Here is a 22,989-nt window from a genome sequence, read left to right on the forward strand (position 1 = left end):
TACATATACATATATATATATACACACATATATATATATATACATATACATATATATATATATACACAAATACATATATATATATACATATACATATATATATATACACAAATACATATATATATATATATATATATATATATATATATATATATATATATATATATATATATATATATATATATATATATATATATATATATATATATATATATATATATATATATATGTATATATATATATATGTATATATATATATGTATATATATATATGTATATATATGTATATATATATATATATATATATATATATATATATATATATATATATATATATATATGTATATATATATATATATATATATATATATATATATATATATATATATATATATATATATATATATATATATATATATATATATATATATATATATATATATATATATATATATATATATATATATATATATATATATATATATATATATATATATATATATACACACACATACATACACACACATATACATCCACACACACACACACACACAGACACACACAGACACACACACACACACACACACACACACACACACACACACACACACACACACACACACACACACACACACACAATTTTTTTCTGAGCAATTATGTTGTCAACATTTCTCTCATACACCATTTACATTTGCAAGAATTTTCAATATGTGGAGCTCACACCAATCTGCTACGATGACATCTTGAGACAGGCTGGGCAAACCTGGAGATGTTTACTTAGTGAACCTCCAATTTACCTTCACTCATGAGCAATTCGGATGGTTTGAACCAAAATTCACAATCAATATTTGCGGGAACATAACAAACCTGCAGCCTGAACCAATCCAGACGGAGGCCTCTGAAGTCAAATTGTTCTCCTTGCTCAACTGTATCACCAATAACAAACAAACACATATTCTGTGTAAACAAGTTTGTTATATACATGGGAATATTATGCCTCTTCCACCATAAACCAAAAATTCCAGTTTTTTATTTTTTATTTTTTTATTTATTTTTTTTTGTATACCTTGGTCGAGGCTCGTATGAGAGCTAACACACAACTCACAGCAAGGAGGCATGAGACAAGAGGGGTGGGAGTGGAAGGGACAAAACATTGGGGAACAGACACAGGTGAACTGTGGAAGGGAGAGGGATGGGGATGGGAGGGGGAACATGGCGAGGAGAAGATGGACATTACAGGGACTTTCAGGAAGGAAAGCAGGAGAATTGAAGGAAGTGGGCTTGGGTGGATTATCGGGGGTAGAAAAGATCGAGGATTTGGATGGGGGAAGATAAGAGGTGGTGGTGAACAGCTGTTTTGAAAGCCTGGAGGGAAGAATGGGAAAGAATAGAGTGAGGAAGTTTATTCCAAAGGCGGGAAAAAGAGGAATGAAAGAGTGAAGATGAGCAGTGATTCGTGATTTTGGTAGTTTTACCAGAAGGGGGTTGTTGGCGGACCTTGAGCGCCCTGTGGAAATGTGGTTGGGACAAATCGCAGAGAGAGCAGGGGGCAAGGCTGGAGAGGAGTCGGTAGAAGACAGAAAGACCACCGACCAACCTGCGGTGATTGAGTGAGAGGCCCAAAGACTCAGCTTCATTGCGGGAGATGCCAATGATCTTAAAAGCCCTGGTTTCGACAGCGTGAAGTCGAGAAAGGTGGGAGGCAGGAGCACCAGCCCAGAGGGGAGAGCAGTACTCCATCAGGCTACGGACAAAAGCTTTGTAAGTAGTCAGGAGCTCAAGAGGGCCGAGGAAGGACTTTGCACGACGGAGGATTCCCAGTCGGCGACTGGCTTTTGAGGCAAGGTTGGAAATGTGACTTTCCCAGGAAAGGTCATGGCAGATAGTGAGACCCAGAAGCTTGAAAGAAAAGACTTCTTCCAGAGGATTGTTGAGAAAGTGGATGGGGGGTTTTGTAAACGGTCCTTTCGAAGAGACATAGTGAGAGTGTGAGATTTGTGTGGATTGAAAGACATGTTCCACGTGTTGGACCAGTTTGTGATTTTATCCAGATCTGCAGTGAGCGAAGAAGCTGCTGCTTGCCGGTCTGAGGGATGACAGATGAGTACGGCAGAGGGTGGAGTCGTCGGCAAAGAGAAATAGAGGATTTTCCAGAGAGTCCGAGAGATCATTGATGAAAACCAGAAAAAGAACAGGGCCCAGAACGCTACCTTGAGGAACTCCAGCCTGCACAGGAAGAGGGGATGAAAGAACTCCATTTAGGGCCACACGTTGACTGCGACAGGAGAGGAAGTCTGCGAGCCATGAGTGGAGATGGCCTTGAATACCATGGGAAGAGAGTTTGGTGAGTAGGGCAGGGTGCCAGACTGTGTCAAAAGCACGTGATATGTCCAGGGATACGGCTCGGATTTCCTGTCTGGCATTGAGGACCTCCATCCATTGATGGGAGAGCAGTAGCAGCATATCTAGGGTAGAGTGACCTGGTCTGAAACCAAATTGATGATTGGAAATCAAGCCATTGGAGAAGAGGAAGGATTTCATGTCTGAAGCAATGATGGATTCCATAACCTTGCTGATGATTGGGAGAAGGCTGATTGGTCTGTAGTTACAGGGATCTGTTTTTGCACCTTTTTTATGCAGGGCAGTGATGTTAGCAGATTTCCAAGCAGATGGCAGATGACCTTGGGGAAAATGAGAGGAGTGAATAGAACAGAGAGAGGGTGAGCAAGAGCAGAAGAGAAGAGCAGGCTTTGAGGACACGTGGGCTGATGCCGTCTGGACCGGTTGCAGAATCTGACTCGAGGTTTGAAAGCAAGCTCTCCACCTTGTCAGGAGAAAAGGATACAGAGTCCAGGGACAGTTGGGTGCGACTGGGTAAAGTGGGTAGAGATAGTGATGGGTTTAGGACACAAGATTTAGCTGCAAACACCGAGTTTAGACATTCAGCTTTATCACGTGTGGAATCAGCAGTGCGGCCATTTGAGGTAAGGGAGGGATGGAGGGGAACATACACCAGAAACAGATTTGATTAAACGCCACCAGGATTTTGAGGAGGGAGAGAGGTTTGAGAGTTCAGACTTGAGATGAGAAAGATGTTGTTTTCTGGCTCTCCTGAGGGTAGATACACACTTGTTCCGAGCTTTGTGGAAAGAACTGAGATTGCCCTCAGTTGGGTTTGCTTTCCATGAGGCAAATGCAAGTTGTTTCAGGACAACTGCCTCACCACAAGCTTCAGTAAACCAAGGGCGGGAGGAAGGGTAAGACAACTGAACACGAGAGGGGATAAATCTGTGCATGAGGGAGAGCAAGTTTCTTTGAAAGAATTCCCAGGATGAGTTGATGTTTGAGAAAGTAGTGATAGGAGACCAGTCTGTAAGTTTGATGGCTGCTCGGAGACCCTGCCAGTCGGCTTGAGTGAAATGCCAGACTCGACGGCGGTGAGGTGGTTCTCTGATGACAGCCAGAGAGATGTCCACTTTAACAAGGACGTGGTCAGAAGAACCAATTGGAGTGAAGGAAGAGCAGCAGATATTGTCAGGGAAATTTGTCAAAATCAGATCCAGAAGAGATGGCGTACCATTGGTTGAGATCCGGGTCGGGAAGTTGACCGATTGAGTCAGTCCCAATGAGTCACAGAAAGCTTTTGCTGATGTCCCATGGCAGGTGAGAGAGGTACCCACACCTAGCCAACTGGCGTGATGACAATTGAAGTCGCCACATAAGAGGAAGAGAGAGTTTGGATGAGAAGATAGAAGATGGTCCATGTTTTCGGAGAGTGAGGTGTAGATGGAGTCATCACTGTTCGGTGGACGGTACAGTACACATATAAACATGAGGTGGGAGTGGAGGGGAAGTCGAAGCCAGAGGTATTCCTGGGGGTGTGGGGGAGTGAGAGCAGTGCAGGGAGAGTGAGGAATAGAGTCTTTGATGAAGAGAGCAACACCTCCACCAGGACGAGGCTCAGGTCTGTCATACCGTAAGAGGGAGTAACCAGGGAGTGATACTTGGGAGTCAGACACGTCTTGGGAGAGGAAAGTTTCTGTTAGGCAGATGATGTCTGGTTTGTCAGTGGCAACCTGTATGGAAAGATCTGAAAGGTTTGAGCGAAGGCCCCGGATATTTGAGGTCCACACTTTTAATGAAGAGGTAGGGGAGGAGGCTTTGGGTGCAGGAGGTGGAGGGGGCGGGGAGGGTAGGACGAGGGACGAGGGGGGAGGTAAGGAGGGTTGCTGAAGGAGTGTGGGGTATTGCAGAATAGCGAGGGGAGGGGGCCGAATGAGGAGGAGAAAAGGCTCTGTGGTGCTGGGAGAGAGGGGGGACAAGAGACAAGGAAGATGGCAGTTGAGGATTTGAGGAGGTGGAGTGAAGAGATGGAGGTGAGAGGGCAGTGGAGGGAGGCAGGTTGGTGGATGAGAGGGGGGCAACTTAGAGAAGGAAGAGTGAGGGGGATGAAAGGTGGGAGAAAGGTGAGGGGGGAATTTTTGAAAGAGGTGAGAGGGAGGCTTGGAGGGAGAAGAGTGGGATGGTTGCTTTGAGAGTGAGAGTGAGGGGTGAGGGGGGTGAGTTGGCACTGAAGTTGGAAAAAAGAATGGTTGATGGAAAGCGAGCATCCATGGCAAACTGTGGTTTTTAAAAGTTTTAGGTCAGAGATGCGATTTAACACAATTCTTGATGGATGCAATGAAGGCGAATTCAGAGCATGGAGAGAAGAAGCGCTGTAATAGTTGGATTTTTTAGGCAAGGAATGAAGGAGAGGTCGAAATGAGAGCAGTCTGTTAAAATAGCAGAAGAGAAGTGCATTGTGAAACAGTAAAGAGTACCACATGTGTGAGAGAGGAAGATGAAGCATTATAAGATCGTTTTTGTTGTTAATATTAATGTATGAGAGAGTTCAACAGATTAGGTCATGGAAGTGTAAAAAAAAAAGAAATCGAGGAAGACGAGGACGAGTTAACAGCAAGATTTGTATTCAAGAAACCAGTTTGATTCACAATAAAAAAGTATTTAAAAAAAAAAAAAAAAAAAAAAAGCATAAGGATGGGTACCACACACTGAGTGAGCACAGGAGAAAATTAAATTATACAAGACTAAGTTTCCAGACAAAAAAAACAATCATTTTATTGACCAAACCGAGATAAAGCAAGGGCCCACCTTGTGAGACATGCAAGTTGTTCATGGTGCTTACAAATGATGACATGATTACAGACTCATCTTCTGGGCACACAGGCAGGTTCTGTGACAACAAATTATAAATATGCTTCAATCTTCATCTCCACAACTTCTACATAATGACAGAATTGTGATGTTTTCAGATATATTTTCATCATCTCTTTGACCTGTCAGTGATACATCACAATAAAACACCTCTTACTCTTCACTCCAGGTGTGAAAAAGTAGTAGATGAGTCACAAAATAGAACATAAAATCAAAGAAATGTATTCCAGACTGAAGTGATGTTAAATTATGACAGAGCAGGAAGAAAAATCAAACAGATAAGTTATAATATCGAACAAAAAAACAAAAAAAAATGTTTAAAAAAAAGCAGACATATAAATTTCGTTTCTTTTAACTCGTCACACAAATATCTTGGAACATTACTGCAAAAACAGGATATTACAGCAATCCAAAAATTGGAACCTCATTGTATTTTCACATTTTAAGCAAAACAAACTCAAATTAAAAGAAACTGACAATTACATTTAATCAAATCGTAAAAGCATTTTACTGCATGTCAGTGTGGGAAAGATTGCAGGATATCAGTAAATGCAACTTGATAAATTTCTTATTTGTCTCTGTCAACAAATGTAACACAAAAGGGCCTTGAAAGAAAAGCAATTTGACTGCCAATGGTCAAAAACGAAAAGGTCAGCTGAATGGAACTGAGGGTAGTCATGGAGCAACTGACATATCGGCAGTATGGGGTGGAAGGAGGAGCTGAACAGGTGGACGGAGCTCGGGGAATAGAGCAGGCGGAGCGGAGTGCTGCGTGGGTGAGCAAACCAAGCGCCAGACCGATCACAGTTATCAGACCATAAGCAGTTACACTTACAGACTTCCTTATGCTTCATTATTAGGCTATCTTCTCACATGTTCTTCTTCTTTGTTATCCATCTCATCTGCTGTGGATGCAAAAGAGCGGCAAGTCCCGACAAACGCTCTTTTCAGAATAACCCCACAGACATGCCCCTCTTCTCATTTTTCTTCTCTGCACCTCATCGCACCCCTCATTTTGCACCTCCTCAGACCACACACCAAGACATCCTCAGCTTTCCTCCTCCTCACCCTCCTAAGCGACTGTGAAGCGTTGGTCCGTCAGCCACAATAGAGGTCACTAACACCTCGTCTGTTCGCATCTTTCTTTATTCTCTAACTTTCCTCAGGGTATGTTTCTGATGGCGCCTGTCTTCGTACAAGTTAGGATTATAGAAATTCTTTATATCGGTATAGTTCTGCAATGTGTCCTTTATTGTTCTTTTTGTAAATATTTGCACGTCATTTTGCTTGATTTATTGTGCTAAATTTTTTGTGTTGGAAATGTATCCAGCTCATAGCATCTTTTCCCTATTGATCCAGCAAAGTCCGCACACAGTGTTGCCGGAAGTTCTGCCCCACGTAATTTGCTATTATTAGCCGATGCGTACTTGCGGCTCTGCTCAGCTGCATCTGATACATCTGAGTTAACTAGAATACGCATCGTGGGCACAAGACCCCCGTTGGTGCAGCCGTCCACAGTAAGGTATCATGTGAAGTAGTGCAACCTTGCTGGATTGGCAGAACCAATCAGCACATGTGGTTGCTTAGCAACCTGCCGGTGCCCAGTGGCCTCACGACTCCAGCTCGAGCGATTCCCCTTGTGATTAAAACTTGAACCCCAGATCCACAACAACACTTTAACACTGCACGTGGTATCATGTTATATGAACTCTCTAGTTGTAGAGGTTTTCCAAGAGGTAAATTAGGTGGTTTGGTGCACCCATCTTTCAGTACCCAGTGATTTTGGTCTAAATAACTTGGAAATCAAGAAAATGACCAAATATCAAGAATTCAAAAATGAAGTCAAAATATCTTGGAAGCTGAAGAGAACCAAAATTGTACCAGTGATAATTGGAGCAACAGGAATGATAAAGAAGAACCTTACAGAGCTCTGACAAACTATCCCCAAGAACATAACACAAATGAACTACAGTTGGAGGATGTCCGGGGCTCAGTGACAATCTTGAAAAGGGCCTCTGAGAACAACACAACTTCGCCCATGAATCGAGATCCTTCACCAAAGTAAAGGTGGATACTGCGAGCAACCAACAGCACGCGCGCACGCGCACACGCACACGCATGCACGCACACACACACACACACCTGCAAATCACTTGTCATATTTAGGGTTCAATGGAGCACAATGAAAAGTGTGATGCAGCTATGGCAGGAGATCGACTTACCTGCACCAATTCATTCAGTACGACAGAATCAAACCCCGAAAGGAATTGCACATGGTAACGCTGCACTACTTGAGAGTAGCGACGAATGAGCCTCCTGAGCTCCTCCATGTAAAAGATGAGCTCTGCTTGGTGCCTGTAGAAAGACATGCATTACACATAACCGCAAAATACCCGCTTGCTATGTTATACATTGTACATATTGCATGTACATTACAAACTCCGTTGGTCAAAATTTCCAATTTCATTTCATCTTACTATAATTCACCGTCTGTCCGTCTGTCTGTTCCCAGGTCCCGCAAAAAACGGCTGAACCGATCGCAACCATTTTTTGGGTGTGCAATCCTGGGACCCCTTGGAGTAAAATAGGGATAAATATAATAACATGACCCCCTTGACGGCTCCCGTAGGGAGCGGGTGCTTCCAGTGAGTGAAAATTCGGTATTTGGGTCGATTTAAACACCCCTTTTGAAGATAATTAACCACCTTATTTAATTATATCCTTTATCAATTCGCATCCTTGGTCACCTCACTGGGGTCTTAATTTGCCATTATTTTGGCCTGCTCACCAATACCTTTGACTTGGAAAAGGCCACAATGTTTCTTAACAATAAAGCGCTCAAATATATTTTATTTTTTCACTTTCCTCACTCATATCATCATATGAATCGCTGTATACATTGCTTTTGTAAATGCTATAGTTTTCAAATTAGGAGCTTGAGGCAATTTCATGCATGATAAATATATGATGCAATTTTCCACAATCTCCTCTCACGGACTAATTAAAGTATATAATGAAAATATAATTGCTGTTTTGAGTTGAGGATCAGATCATGTGGATTAAATAACTGTTGAAATCTGGAATGAAATCTGAAAATTGTAAGAAATTGGCAATGTTTATTTGTTTTGTGCGGGTATGTCCCATTACCAATCGGCTTGCTATCGCTTGCAAAGACAGCCACTCCTTATCAACCGTTTTGTTGGAGTGCTTGCTTGAGTGCTCAGCCACTTGGCGAGCACCCTACCATATATAGCGGTATTAAGCACATAGTTTGTGTCCCGATCCAGAGGTCAGTTTTCTCCAAGCCCGAAGAGGTACACAGACAGCACAAATGAACATGATATACAGGGGTAGCTTTAGATTTGTGAAGGGACTCTTCACGGGTGCATGGTGGCATGATGCGTGGCGCCATTGGGTGCAGTGCCGTGGTGGAGGTTTTAACTTTTAACCTCAGTAGCATCCTCCTTTTTCCTTTGTCCTAGCGGATGTTTCTAAAGCAATTGGCTATTTTATATGAATCGGGTATGCATTGGAAAGGTTATTTGGTTTCTCTTTGTGAGTTTCAAAGTAAAATATATTTGATAACACCTGATTTCCGAGCTGTTTGCCATGTTCATGTGTTTTCTGAATTAGAGCCCATGTTTTTCTACCAATCACACGACGATTGGTAGCTGTTTATAAAGATTAATGTTTTTGCACATCTCCTTGAAACAACTATGATGCAATGTTGTTTTTATAATTCATTTATTGAAATTCTCCCAAAATAAGGGTAAAAGCTACTCAAGGTTTTTGGGTTGCATACAGTAAGTACTGTAGTCGGTAATCACACTGAATCCAATGTGCCGATTCCTGAAGAATTGCCAATATCGGCCAAGCACTAATACAGTGTGTGTGTGTGTGTGTGTGTGTGTGTGTGTGTGTGTGTGTGTGTGTGTGTGTGTGTGTGTGTGTGTGTGTGTGTGTGTGTGTGTGTGTGTGTGTGTGTGTGTGTGCGTGCGTGCGTGCGTGCAGCTTTACATGTTCTCTCTACTAACACCCCTAACCCCCACCCTCCCTTCTTTATCCCCTCATTCTACCCCTCCTAATACACTGCAGCACCACACATCTCACACCTATCTCTCTCTCTCTCTCTCTCTCTCTCTCTCTCTCTCTCTCTCTCTCTCTCTCTCTCTCTCTCTCTCTCTCTCTCTCTCTCTCTCTCTCTCTCTCTCTCTCTCTCTCTCTCTCTCTCTCTCTCTCTCTCTCTCTCTCTCTCTCTCTCTCTCTCTCTCTCTCTCTCTCTCTCTCTCTCTCTCTCTCTCTCTCTTTCTCTCTCTTTCTCTCTCTCCCTCTATCTCTCTCTCTCTCTCTCTCTCTCTCTCTCTCTGGACGGTGGTCATCTCCGGATGTGTCCCGACGGTGGTTATGTACCCTCACATTACCTTCCCTTTCCCTCCTCTCAGACTTCCTTCCCTTCCACTCATGCTGCCTTCCCTTCTGTCACCCCTCCTCGCTCCCCCATCCCTCCTTGCTCCCCCTCCGCCCCTCCTCCCTCGCTCCCTCACACCTCCCCACCCCCCCTCTTTCCTCACTCCCCTCTCTCTCTCTCTTCCCCACCCCTCTCCCTTCCCTCCCCCTTTTAGTGTTCTCATCAGTGAAGCGACGGGTGGTATTTGCTAATCAGGAATAAACAGACTCGACCTAACTTTGCTTGGCCTCAGCCAAATCATTGTTTGACTTCTGCCACCTCTAAGGTTTGTAGTGGGCCCCTGAAACCACTTCCAAAACTACAGCTGCTGCTTGTTCGTACTGCCTATAAATCAGAATAAGATTTCACATTCCTGATTCAATCTCAATTCATCAAGTCTGGAAATTGAACTTTTCCTTCTTGGAAGATAGCCAAGAACCTTGGCTGCCTGGTGTTTTGTAGTGTGGAATGTGGTGTGTAATGATATTTTTAAGAGCAGTTATTGAATGCACATTGAAGTAATGGGAGCATTTGTCAAGATTACAGACTTTCTGATTAAAAACAGAAAATAAAACAGAGACATACTTGTCCACAAAGTCATCAACATTCTTTGCTTTTGGCATGTTTTCAGCATGTCGAAGGAGCCACTGAATTTCATCTCTTGAAAATGATAAGGCCATGAAGACAAAGAGAGCCTGAAAATAGAAGAACTATTAGTAATTTGATCAAAAAAAGAAGTGACATTTTTAAAAACATCAGGCCTCAGATCGAAGGCTGCTGCACCCTCCACATTCTCTAGCACGTTAATCACAACACCTGCCATGATGTGCTGCAGCAAACAGTGGCAGATCATAATCAAAGGGTTTGTTGAATTTGACAGCCTTCTGTCTTGTTGATTGCAAGAGGAAATATGATCGGTTGAGCATGATGAATTGATCCAATCTTTACCCATCTTTTAGCGACATCATATTGTTGCGTGTACAGCCCCGACATCAACCGTTTTAACGAGAAATGTAACGAAAGCTGGCGTGCAGATAATATACCACATATTAACTCTTAATGACCAAACTTAAGGCAATTTAATTGCAAACTGTACTCGAGTGGAGAATGAGCATTTGCACTCCTAACAGAGTCTAAACGATGTGAGTTATTAATCAAGGAAAGCAATCCAATAAAAATCCTCCAGGATAACTCAAAAAAACTGAAACAGTTTGGATAGGAAAGAATGCAGACAAATACACATGCAGTTCTAAGGAAATAAATAGTTAATTTCATGGAAGCCAGGACAGAACAAATACGGAACCAAAATCCCACACAGACAAAATGAACACGAAAAAGAGCAATAAGAGATTGCAAACCCTCACCAGGACTTCTTTTGAGTGGTGTATTTTTTTTATAAGTTTGAGGGCAAATCCAATCTTCTTCTTCTTCTTTCGGCTGCTCCCGTGAGGGGTCGCCACAGCGGATCATCCGTATGATCCACATAGTGATTTGGCACATGTTTTATGCCGGATGCCCTTCCTGACGCAACCCTGGTCACCTCTTACGACACAGGGATATGGTACACCTATTTTAACCGGGGTATACACCGGCCCAGTACACTGGTACTCATTTCGCCGACCTCAGACGGATGACAGGCTGAGTCAATCCCCTGGTGTATTAATTCAGTGGCCCAACGGGGCTTGAACTCAGGACCTTTTGGATCGCAAGCCGCTGCCCTAACCACTGTGCCAACACCAGGCTACCTTTGAGGGTAAATCCAATATGACTGCCAAACCATGTGAACTATGATATCATGTGTGTGAATCTTTTGTTCCTCATGGACAGGCAGTCATATGTATAAAGTTTTGCTTCAATTTGTTCAGCCACTTCAGAGAATAAAATTTTTGAAGTTTTTAAATTTTTTTAAACAATATGGCTGCCAAACCATGTGACTGATGGAATCATAAAAAAACATACATATGCAATTATGTCATCACAGGGGCACCTTTGACGTCATAAAAAAAAAAATCACTCATTCCCCATGAGGAATACTTGGTATGTTTTTTTTGTATACCTTGTCGAGGCTCATAGAGAGCGAGCACACAGCGCACAACAAGGGGGGGGGGCATGAGACAAGAGGGGAGGGACAGGGAATGACAAAACAGTGGGGAACAGAGACATTAGGAGATCTGTGGAAGGGAGAGGGATGGGGTGGGGAACATGGGGAATACAAGATGGACACCACAGGGACTTTCAGGAAGGAAAGCAGGGAATTTGAAGGAGGTGGGTTTGGGGTGGATTAACGGGGGTAGAAAAGATCGAGGTTCTGGATGGGGGAAGATAAGAGGTGGTGGTGAACAGCTGTTTTGAAGGCCTGGAGGGAAGAATGGGATTGAACAGAGTGAGGGAGTTTATTCCAAAGGCAGGAAAAAAGAGGAATGAAAGAGTGAAGGTGAGCAGTGATCTGTGATTTTGGTGGTTTACCAGAAGGGGGTTGTTGGCAGACCTTGAGCGCCTGCGGAAATCTAGTGGGAACAAATCACAGACAGAGCAAGGGGGGGGGGGCGAGACCGGAAAGGAGATGGCAGAAGACAGAAATACCACCGACCTGCCTGAGGTGAGAGTGAGAGGCCCAAAGACAGCCTCATCCCTAGATGACCCTCAAAAATCTTTTATACATCAGATGTAGCGTTCCACATATGCTATGTGCCAAGTTTCAATTTTTTCCTTGGTGCGGTTTCAGAGATGGAGGTCCAAAGTTTTTCCATTTTTCCAATATGGCTGCCACACCACGTGACCTATGAAGTCATAATTATCATTAAACCATTCTGCATGAGTAGTTGCACCAATGATAAAAATTTTGTCTCAATCAGACAAGCAGTTGCGGAAAAAATCACGAAAGTTCTGTGTGGACAAACAAACAGACAAAGAATAAGGAGCTGTCGTGCAGAGCACGATACTAGCAAAGTCCATAAAACAAGTTTGACCTCAAAAATAATTGGTTGGTTGAATTCAGTGACCTGAAATACAAATCCTCCTCAAATTTCAAGTCAATCAGATGAAAATTGAGGATTTCAGAAATACTACCTTAGTTTTTGACATTGGGCCTATGTTTGACCTTTTGACCTCAAAAACAATAGGCTTCTTCCTTATGACAAACTTTACCATGTGGTGAAGGTTCGTGAACAGACAAACAAACAGACAAATAGAATAACAAAATCGACTGACCAATATACTTGCAAAATCAGTAACAAACAAACGGACCCAAATACAATACCCTCTCTGAATGCTTCGGCGAGGGAAATAACCAGGAAACTTGAAGGAACAAAAAGAAACTGAACCTCCAAGGTGTGCACGCACGCACGCACGCATGCACGCACGCACGCACGCACGCACGCACGCACGCACGCACACACACACACACACACACACACACACACACACACACACACACACACACACACACACACACACACACACACACACACACACACACACACACGCGGTACATGTGACAGAACATATTTAACTTTGTAACTATTATTGGCGACAGAGGGTTGTCTCCCAGCGGCGCACAAAAAAACAGAACTTATTTCTGTCCACATGTCCTTAATACAGGGTTAAAAAAGTCAAAACTATGCGAACACAAAGGAGGGTCTATACCTTAATTATAATAAGTGCCCCCTCCCCCTTTATAAGCAGGATATATCAAAAAAGTTATGGACGGATTCGGACGAAATTCAGTGGACAAGGACAAATTGATTCGATTTTGGTAAAGATCCGGATCTGAATACAAGAATTTTTAAGTGAGTCTTCATCAGTGAGAGATGGGTCAAAAACGACATAGAGCAAGGAACTTCAAAAAGTTGTGGGTGTATAACAAAACTCGGTGAATGAGTTGGTTATGTGACAAGAACAAGCTGATTAGATCTTGGTTCAGGTCTGGATTCAGATCTGGCCAATTGGTGGGATCAAAAACGTAAACTGTTCAGCCTGGCTGAGGTATGTGTTCTGCCGAGTCCCATTCTAGTTTACATTTGTTTTCTGGTGCATTACCATTCCAATATTCTTCATTCACTGTATAATTCGTATTTTTAATTGTCAATTTCAGGTATATACATTTATGATCCTTTCCTTCTGAAAGTTTTCTTCACTATCTCCATCTGAAGTTATCTTGATATTATCATTTTTATTATTTTGAGCAAATCGTATCTTGAGTATGTTTCGCTTGAATGATCTTAATCTCAAAGAATGTAAGTATTCAAACTCAATTGTCCAGATAACTTTAGATGTTGAAAAGGGGGGAAATGCTTTTGGCTATGATGTAACTTGCTTTATACAAATGATACCTAACAAGTTTTGTTTTCAAACAAAGTCACAATGTCAGGAAGAATAAGAATAAACAAGATAGAGGAATTAACAATACTGACTCACTGGGGTATATAGTTTACAGTAGATCTGAGAATCAGTGTGGATTCACTCAGTGTAAATGAATAACCAATCGTTGAGGATAGTGGTTACCAATTTTTTTTTGTCAAAGTGAACCCTTTTGTCATTTTGCTGATGAAATATTCAGATTAGATTAACAATATATTTTTAGAATTTATCATTGTATTTTAAACACAACATTTACGATCTCATTACTGTGGAAGTGTGTGTGTGTGTGTGTGTGTGTGTGTGTGTGTGTGTGTGTGTGTGTGTGTGTGTGTGTGTGTGTGTGTGTGTGTGTGTGTGTGTGTGTGTGTGTGTGATGACTTTTTTAAGTCTGATTATGATATAGATTGCAGTATATGCCCTCTAACCTGAAGATAATGCATATTGAAGATTAAAAAAATAATAATAATAATAATAATAAAACTTGTGGTAAATTATTGGTAGCATTTCATGCTTATATTCAATAACTTTGTTGAACTGTGCTTATGACAAGCTGAACATGCACGCCAGTTGAACCCATAGGCCTCGAGACATACCTCAAGCCACAGGCAGTTCAGACAAGCATACGTTGAGTAACAAGTGCAGATAACTTGGACATAATCAACACTCACGAGTACAAAATATTTATTTTTGATTACAAAGTCAGGGCTCATGGAAGAGCTAGAACACAGAATGGATCAATATGCAACAGAGTAAATGGAACAGGGGAGAGAGTAAGATGGGGGGGGGGGGCAATAGCAGGGCCGAGAGATAAATAGGCTCAGACGGATAATAAGAGGCATAGGAAAATGCAGGGAGTAGATAAGATGGATACAGAAGCGAACTCTCAGGAAGAGGAAAAAAAAGGGAATTTGCAAGGGGGGGAGGCGTTTAATTGTTAACGTAAGGTTAAATCAGATGCAACAATGTGATGGTTACATTATTAGACAATTTGTCAAACTGTGCTTAAGGCCGCTAGGGCACAATAAAAATGAGACGACAATGATGAGTAACAAGCACATACAGAATCCTGCAAGACTGACCATATGAAAAAAAAGTGAATCAATAGAGGCAAAAATTAAAAACTTCAAATATAGAAGCATTTAAACATTAAGGTAAAGGACGAAGGAAAAAAAAAAATCAAAGGAAAAATCTAAATTCTCAGTCAGTAAAAAAAACAATAATTCAAATCATGGAGTGAAAAAGTTTATAGGCACCTCAGAATGACAAGATGACAGCAATTTAAACTCGATTCAAAGGCAACTTGAAGGTTGGTAGCCAAAAGCTGTTAATCTCTCTTTAAATTAATTGTCTTTTGTATATCGACTACATTTAAATCTTTTATTTTTACTCTATTTTAATGAATTATTTTTTGTGAATCTATGACATTTAACATCTTATTTTTACTACATCTTAATGAATAGTTTTTTTGTAAATCTATGACATTTAAGATGTTATATTTTTACTATATTTTAATGAATTGTTTTGTGAATCGACAACATTTAAGATATTGTATTTTTACTCTATTTTAATGAATTGGTTTTTGTGAATCTATGACATTTAAGATATTGTATTTCAACTATATTTTAATGAACTGTTTTTTGTGAATCTATGAGATTTAAGATATTGTATTTTTATGATATTTTAATGAATTGTTTTGTGAATCGACTACATTTAAGATATTGTATTTTTGCTATATTTTAATGAATTGTTTTGTGAATCTATGACATTTAAGATATTGTATTTTTACTCTATTTTAATGAATTGTTTTTTGTGAATCTGACATTAAAGATATTATATTTGTACGATATTTTAATGAATTGTTTTGTGAATCGACTACATTTAAGATATTGTATTTTTACCATATTTTAATGAATTGTTTTGTGAATCTATGACATTTAAGATATTGTATTTTTACTGTATTTTAATGAATTGTATTTTGTGAATGTACTGCATTTAAGATATTATATTTTTACTATATTTTGATGAATTGTTTTGTGAATCAACTGCATTTAAGATATTGTACTTTTACTCTATTTTAATGAATTGTTTTTTGCGAATTTGACATTTAAGATATTGTATTTTTACTATATTTTCATGAATTGTATTTTGTGAATGTACTGCATTTAAGATATTGTATTTTTACGATATTATTATCATGAATTTTTTTTGTGAATGAACTACATTTAAGATATTATATTTTTACTCTATTTTAATGAATTGTTTTGTGAATCAACTGCATTTAAGATATTGTATTTTTACAAGATCTCCATGAAATGAATTTTTTGTGAATCTTATACATTAAAAATATTTTATTTTTAGTCTATTTTAATGAATTGTTTTTTGTGAATGTACTACATGTGAAGTGTTTCATTTTTACTCCATTATAATTGTTTTTTTGTGAATCTACTACATTTGGGGTGTTTTATTTTAAGTCTATTTTAATTACTTGTTTTTTGTCAATTGACTACATTTCAGGCATTTTATTTTTACTCTTTTAATTAATTCTTTTTACACTGTATCCAGGAATGTTGAACTCATCTGCAGTCGTAAAGACGATGCTCATTAATGAGCAGCCTGTTTGTTGTTCTTTTGACAAGTTTATGTGGATAACAAAGGAATGGGAGGAATTTCGGTGGATAATCTCACACACTTTCAAACGATGCTGAAAAAACAAAAGATTGTGATCGAGCATTAGGTTGCAGTAACAAGCAGTATTAAAGTTTACAACAAGTCCGAGGTTGTCACTTACCTTTGGCCCCAGAAGGCCCGGTTGGTCAGCCAGTACAGTGCTGAGCTCTTTCAGTGCCGTTCTGAGAAATTTCCTTCGTTCTCTGTGCAAACGTGGCCTGGTATATGAACAATGACAATGGAAATTGTCATATAATGGGAAAGCTTTGTTCTATGTAGAGCAACAAAAGACATTTTGTACTTACACTGCTTAACACAGAGAATATAGTCAGTTTAGTCCATGTGCCATAACCAGAAATTTCACTTATTGGTACTATCTTGGGGGGGCAAAATCGAACTATGTTTTTTAAAATTTACTACATATCTTCGGCATATATTTTGGTATGACAACCATTGCTGAGAGATAGCTTAGTAGAGGTAATCAGCTGTTTAATGTACCCATCCCGAGGAGACATTTTGTTCTCAGAATGTTTCCATATTATATTGGCAGCCTTAGCGTACAGTGTCTGGTCAAAGACACATACAATCATGGACAACTCTAAACCTTGTCAACAAAGTGATAAATCACTTACTCACCATAATACAGTCAACATTTGAGTTTCAGGAGCATTGATGGTGAGTAGATCTAGCCAATGTTGTCCGAAAAGACTGTGATGTCACCTCAAGCCAGGAAATTGAAGCCAGTCCAGATGCTGATTGATTGGTTTCCTTCCTCTGATATGCGGGCCATAACCAAGATGAGGTTCTTCCATATCAAAGGCAGGACAATGGCAGAGTAAACGTCTACACCTGCACTTTGGAGTGGAGCCCTCTCTTTGCCCAACATTGCATGTGGGCAGCATCAGTGGTGAGGTACTTTGGCTTGTCAACAGAAGACAAGGTTTTAGCTGGCTGCACATCAACTGCCTTGGCTTGGATAGCAATTTCATTCACTCTGTGGGATGTCCCCTTTCCACTTCTGGTCTCAAGTCAGTCAATGTTGTCCCAGGCTAGGACAGTGAAAACTCCAAGAAGGGTGTTTGCTGGAAAATCATCATCTTTTGACACTGAGAGTTTCTGAAGACACAGGACTGTGTCAATCTCTTCCAACTGAGAGTAGGATACATTGTGAAGAAGTTGGTTGAAGGTCTGTACAAGCTCTACATTCCCAGTCAGGAAATTGACTGCAAATGGCAGGATGATGTGTTTGGTTAGCTTTGTCTTGCCATGAGTGATAACATATATCAAGTCGTGACCAAATGAGCTGACAAGCCATTGAACTCTTTGGGGTGCATGGTCGTTGTCCTTAGTACCTGTCAGAAAATATCGTAGAAAGATGGCGACAGACTCTGGGGTGAGAGGTCCACTCTCTTACGGTTCTGCTTCCAGTGGTGGCCAGGCCTGGGAGAAATCTTGCTTTCTGGTGTTTGCCCTCACCTGAAGGGCTGCTATAACTTCTTCTGCAGTAGGAGATTTCAGGGTCTGCAGCTCTGCTTTCAGCATCTGGTAGGCCTTGGCAAGTTCAGTTACTGAGAAGTTGGCAGAAGAGAGATGAGGTTTCCCTTTTTCATTGGCAAATATTCTAGGGCTTTACCAAACTCACTTCCCAGCCTTTGGCAGAGGTGCTCCTTCAATGAGTCCTTCACCTGTTCAATGACAAGAGATTTAATCGATGTAACCAGTTTAAATGTGAGATCAGCCATTGCTATCACCTGGGGGTTGGAGAAAATCTCATTCCGGATTAACAAGAACACCTCATTGTATGAGTGACTTAGAGCAGTCTTACATTGAGCTTCATCATTGTGGTCTTCATCACGTGTTGCACTGCTGGCAGCCTTTTCATCACGTGTTGCACTGCTGGCAGCCTTTTCCTCCCTTGTGTAAGATCTGTAGCACAACCTATGACAGTGTCCTACTGCTATGACATCTCTGCTGACAATAGTAAGCAATCTATGATCCATTTTCTTCATAGCTGCATGTCTGATGCTGCTATCTGCTGCAGCTCCTGGCATTGCACAAGGGATTTTCTTGTTTTCTGTCTGTAAAGAAAATTGTTGCCTCTCTGACAAAAGATGCATTCTGCCTCAAATTCATGATGCCAAGCCTTACATGGATGATTTCCTAGCACTGGCATTCTTTTCACTCATCAATCTTTGACGGGTTTGTGCTGATAGCATTAGGAAGCCTCTTCATCGTGAATATATTAAGGCATTTCGATGAAATTAAACTGCCCGGATTTCTCCATCGGGTAAGTCTTTTACCAGATCGAACATTGGAGCATATTTTCATATTCAGTCTAAACTTTGAGGGGGGTACTGGCTTTGAGTCTACTACCTGGTCACAGCAATAGATGAGGCAATCCGTGCACATCCGCTTTGATGGCAAGGTGTTGCTGGGTCTTACTTGTGTCTATTTTCATTCAAGCACATATAAATGTGATAATTCCGATTTGAGAAACATACGACAACGTAGTTACTGAGGGAATTACTATATTCATATATATATATATATATATATATATATATATATATATATATATATATATATATATATATATATATATATATATATATATATATTAGATGAAAAATGTTGCTTCTGGGAGGCCCATTAAAATGAATGGGAAAAAGGGAAAAACTATCTGACCCAAGCCCCAATATCTCAAAATTGGAGACTCACTTCCTCCCCATCTATCCCCTTCCCTCCCATACAAGCAAATGAAAAATTGAGACTTACTGATGAAAGCACTTCTTCCCCCCCCCCCCCCAACATAACCACAGTCCTTTCATATTTTCAATCTGCTCAAAGAGCGAACCAACGAATATTTGTCCATGTTCCACTTTAGGGAATTACTCAATTTTCTTATAACATTCATTTCCATCGAGTATATTCATAAATAATAACTTGGAACTTGGTTCTTGGTTTAAGTATCTTTGTTGAGCAGAGATGAAATAATAAACTTCTCTTAATGCTCTTGTTTGACCACCTCCTGAGCCACATATCATTTTGACATTGTAGTAAATTATTTTTCCATCGTTCAATTGATAACCAAAGTTTTCAGTCCATTCAAGGATATTCATTTTTTTCTTTACAAACTCCAACTTATTTGTCGTTAAACTTATCAGCTTATTTGTTATATCTACTTTTACCCCGGTTATTTCTTTAATAAGACTTATTTGATATTTCTCACATTCATTATGTTTCCCATTTAAATACCAAGGCTGATTACATCTCCACTCTTTGGCTTGATTATTGCTTGGTTCTATCATTTATAAATCAGTAAAAGACAGCGGTAGCCCGTTAAAATCCCCAACCCAATATCTTAACATTTAAATATCTGAACACTTATACTTATAACCACAAGGGAGACTATTGATTGCATTCTCTAAAATATATCTTTTATCATCAAAAGCTCCAAATGCTTTCTTATTTACCTCTTCTGCATATAATTGATGTTTATAACTTCTTGGACTTTCTTTATCAGGGGCAGAGGGTTGGTCTTTATGTTTGTTATGAAGTTCTTCTGGATATTTTAAATCAACCTCAAAATAATACCCAACTTCAGCTTCATCCAATTCTTTTTGAGAGGAGATAATGTCTTGTAAAACTTTTTCATAATGTTTATCTTTAACCAATTTAAGTTTTCCAGAAGGTAAAGATTGAGACATAGCCCACCCATTCAAATTGTTAGCATCATAATACATCAAGTAAGAGTTGTCCTCATTCTTATGAAAATCAGGAATATATTTGTTATTTGCTTTAGCATATCTCTTGGAACATAGTTGAGATATTCCTCTTCTTTTGGCCTTCTCTATCATTAAAAGCATATCTATATCACTGATTAATTCCAAATCCTGTTTTGTCATTTTTAACATGGCACTCCAAGCCAAACCCGGGGCTGTGTAATCGTGAGTGGGGTCGAATCCATAAGAATTTTTAATTATGACAGACTATTATAAAAGTCTCAAACACATCAGTCAATAATAATACAGCAGTTCTAAGATACAAATCGTGATATTCTCCAAGATTCTTTATATTAAACTTCTCCCAAACCTTTTTAGCTTGTGTAGAATCTCTTTCCGAAATATGAGTTTTATCCAACTTGCGAGAGAAACTTTCCCTTGAAGGAAGTTGTGTTTCTTTAAACTTTTCAAATGAATCCATATAGTCATACGGATATATTCACTTTTGTGAGAAGAGATCAATCTTTGATTTGAGAAATGTGATTTAAGATTCGGAAAGTTTTTTAATACTTGATGCTGAGTTAGATAATGGACTTGCCATAAACTAGGATGCGTCAAGAAATCTGATATGGGTTATGGAGGATGTATGAATTGTTTTTGTGAATGAGATGTATTTTTGATCTGTGTTAGGAATGGCAAAAATATCTCCAGATGTCTTTGAAAGTTCATTTACAAATAGATGTGTGTCATAGTGGGCGTTGTTGTGAAGAAAGACAGGAATAAAGTTTGGGGGCTTGTAATTAAGATTACAATGGGAATGAGCTGGACCTATATATTTTCCAGTAAGATGACAATGATCCCTATCTTTGACCTCTCCCTCAATTTTCTCCTCACAAATATAACAGATACTGTTCTTCCGAAATTCCTTTTTCTCTCCCTTTGTTAATGACATTGGTTTATGGTTTTAACCATTATTCCTCTTAGTCTTATACAGACTTTTTCCAATCGTCTTACAAACTCCCCTGAGGCAATTCTTCTCCCCTCTCTAAAGTTATAACTTGTTGTATTTATCACCAACAGTTGATTTGATATAATATAATAACAGAAACCACAAGGAGTATGTTTTTGATATTTATTTGTGTATGATTTATTTGGATTTGGAGAAACAGTATCTATCTTTTCAAGGATACTTTCAAAATCAGCATATATCACAAATGGATGTTTGTTAGATTTGTTGAAATCTTTGAATGATATCTTCTTTCCTACTTTTGGTATATTAATTACGGTTGATTAATGATTACCACAGGATTTTGAATGTTTAATCATTTTTTCGTATGAAAGAAGTTGAGACATCTCTTGCAGGGATATGTTTTATTTGTTCTATTGAATACTTGAGGTGATTAGTCTTGGTAAATTTTTGATATCAGCATAATGTGAATTTTTCCCCAAACTATAACATAGAAGGTCAATATGTGTTTCATAATTTTTATAGTTATTTGAATTTTTTTAATATCTGAACTTTGTTTCCGTTAATCCATATACATCAACAGAGAGCTTATTCATTTTCTCAAATTTAGGAATATCTCTCAATGACATTGGAAACATTAAATCTAACATTTAGCGTATTTCTTATAATGTTCAACCCTTTCAGGTTTCCATTGTGGAGGATGTATGTGAGCAAGAACAGACCATAGAAAACATTTATCTTTGTTTTGAATATTAACAACCACTTTCTTAAGTTTTATCTATTTTGGTAAATCAATAAAAGAAGAAGCTTTAAGAGGATCTGATTTTAAGATGCGTATATCTAAAAAGATTATTTTGTAATCGCAAATCCACCACCTACTACAGTGTTATCAACATCTTGTTCTTGTCTCTGGAGTTCATTGTAAACATCACATCTTTCAAAATCTTGAAATGATGAGATAAAGAGAGGGTTTGTCCTCATATAGGGAGTAGTTTCATCACCTACTCTAACCATATTCAATTTTACTCCCATATAAAACTTAAAAGTTTTCATTCCACTTAATGTGTTTTTAATTATAGTTTCAATACATTGTTTAACCATATCAACAGTTTCAATGATTGAAGATGGTCCAGGGTCTTCAAAGCAAAACAATCTTATTTTTATATGTCCTTTAAATTCCCCATCAGTGTTTTCAATAGAGAATTTAGTAGCCCCTTCCCTTTCTTCATTCTTCTTGTGTTTGCGTGATTGAAGGTGTCTACTATAATTTCTTTTTAAAGAATATCAATATTACATCCATCACATCCATGTTTTGTTTCTTGTTCAAATGGAGATATTTGTCTGAAAAGATTGAATGTGTTTGTTGGTTTGAAGGTGTTTTTTTATAACATTTATATTCATGATTACAAACATTGCAGTACGTTGTATTCATCATATTTAAATTGCAAAACTTTGCTTAAAATAAAATTTTCTTGATGAAAATTCCATTTAATTTATAGGTGAATCTGTGCTTAAAACCATTTTATTCACCAACTTTTGTTACTTAATAAATACAATGTATCAAGACACAAAAGACAAGTTTCAATCAATCTCAACATTTGGAAAAGATACTG

General features: G+C 39.1%; 1 protein-coding gene across 1 annotated transcript in view; it reads right to left on the reverse strand.

Annotated features, from left to right (window-relative positions):
- LOC147029292 (nck-associated protein 1-like) overlaps window positions 1-22,989 on the reverse strand; it is a 241,226-nt gene that overhangs the window by 99,373 nt on the left and 118,864 nt on the right. The window contains exons 11-15 of the mRNA XM_085872236.1: window positions 16,809-16,905; window positions 10,247-10,356; window positions 7,437-7,569; window positions 5,152-5,233; window positions 868-926 (exon numbers count right to left, since the gene is read on the reverse strand). Of these exons, the coding sequence (XP_085728362.1) occupies window positions 868-926; window positions 5,152-5,233; window positions 7,437-7,569; window positions 10,247-10,356; window positions 16,809-16,905 (481 nt within the window). The remainder of the gene's footprint in view (window positions 1-867; window positions 927-5,151; window positions 5,234-7,436; window positions 7,570-10,246; window positions 10,357-16,808; window positions 16,906-22,989) is intronic.

The sequence above is a fragment of the Eptatretus burgeri genome, chromosome 3 (genome assembly GCF_056783735.1).
Source record: "Eptatretus burgeri isolate ZD-2024b chromosome 3, Ebu_testis_v1, whole genome shotgun sequence".
Lineage (NCBI taxonomy): Eukaryota > Metazoa > Chordata > Myxini > Myxiniformes > Myxinidae > Eptatretus > Eptatretus burgeri.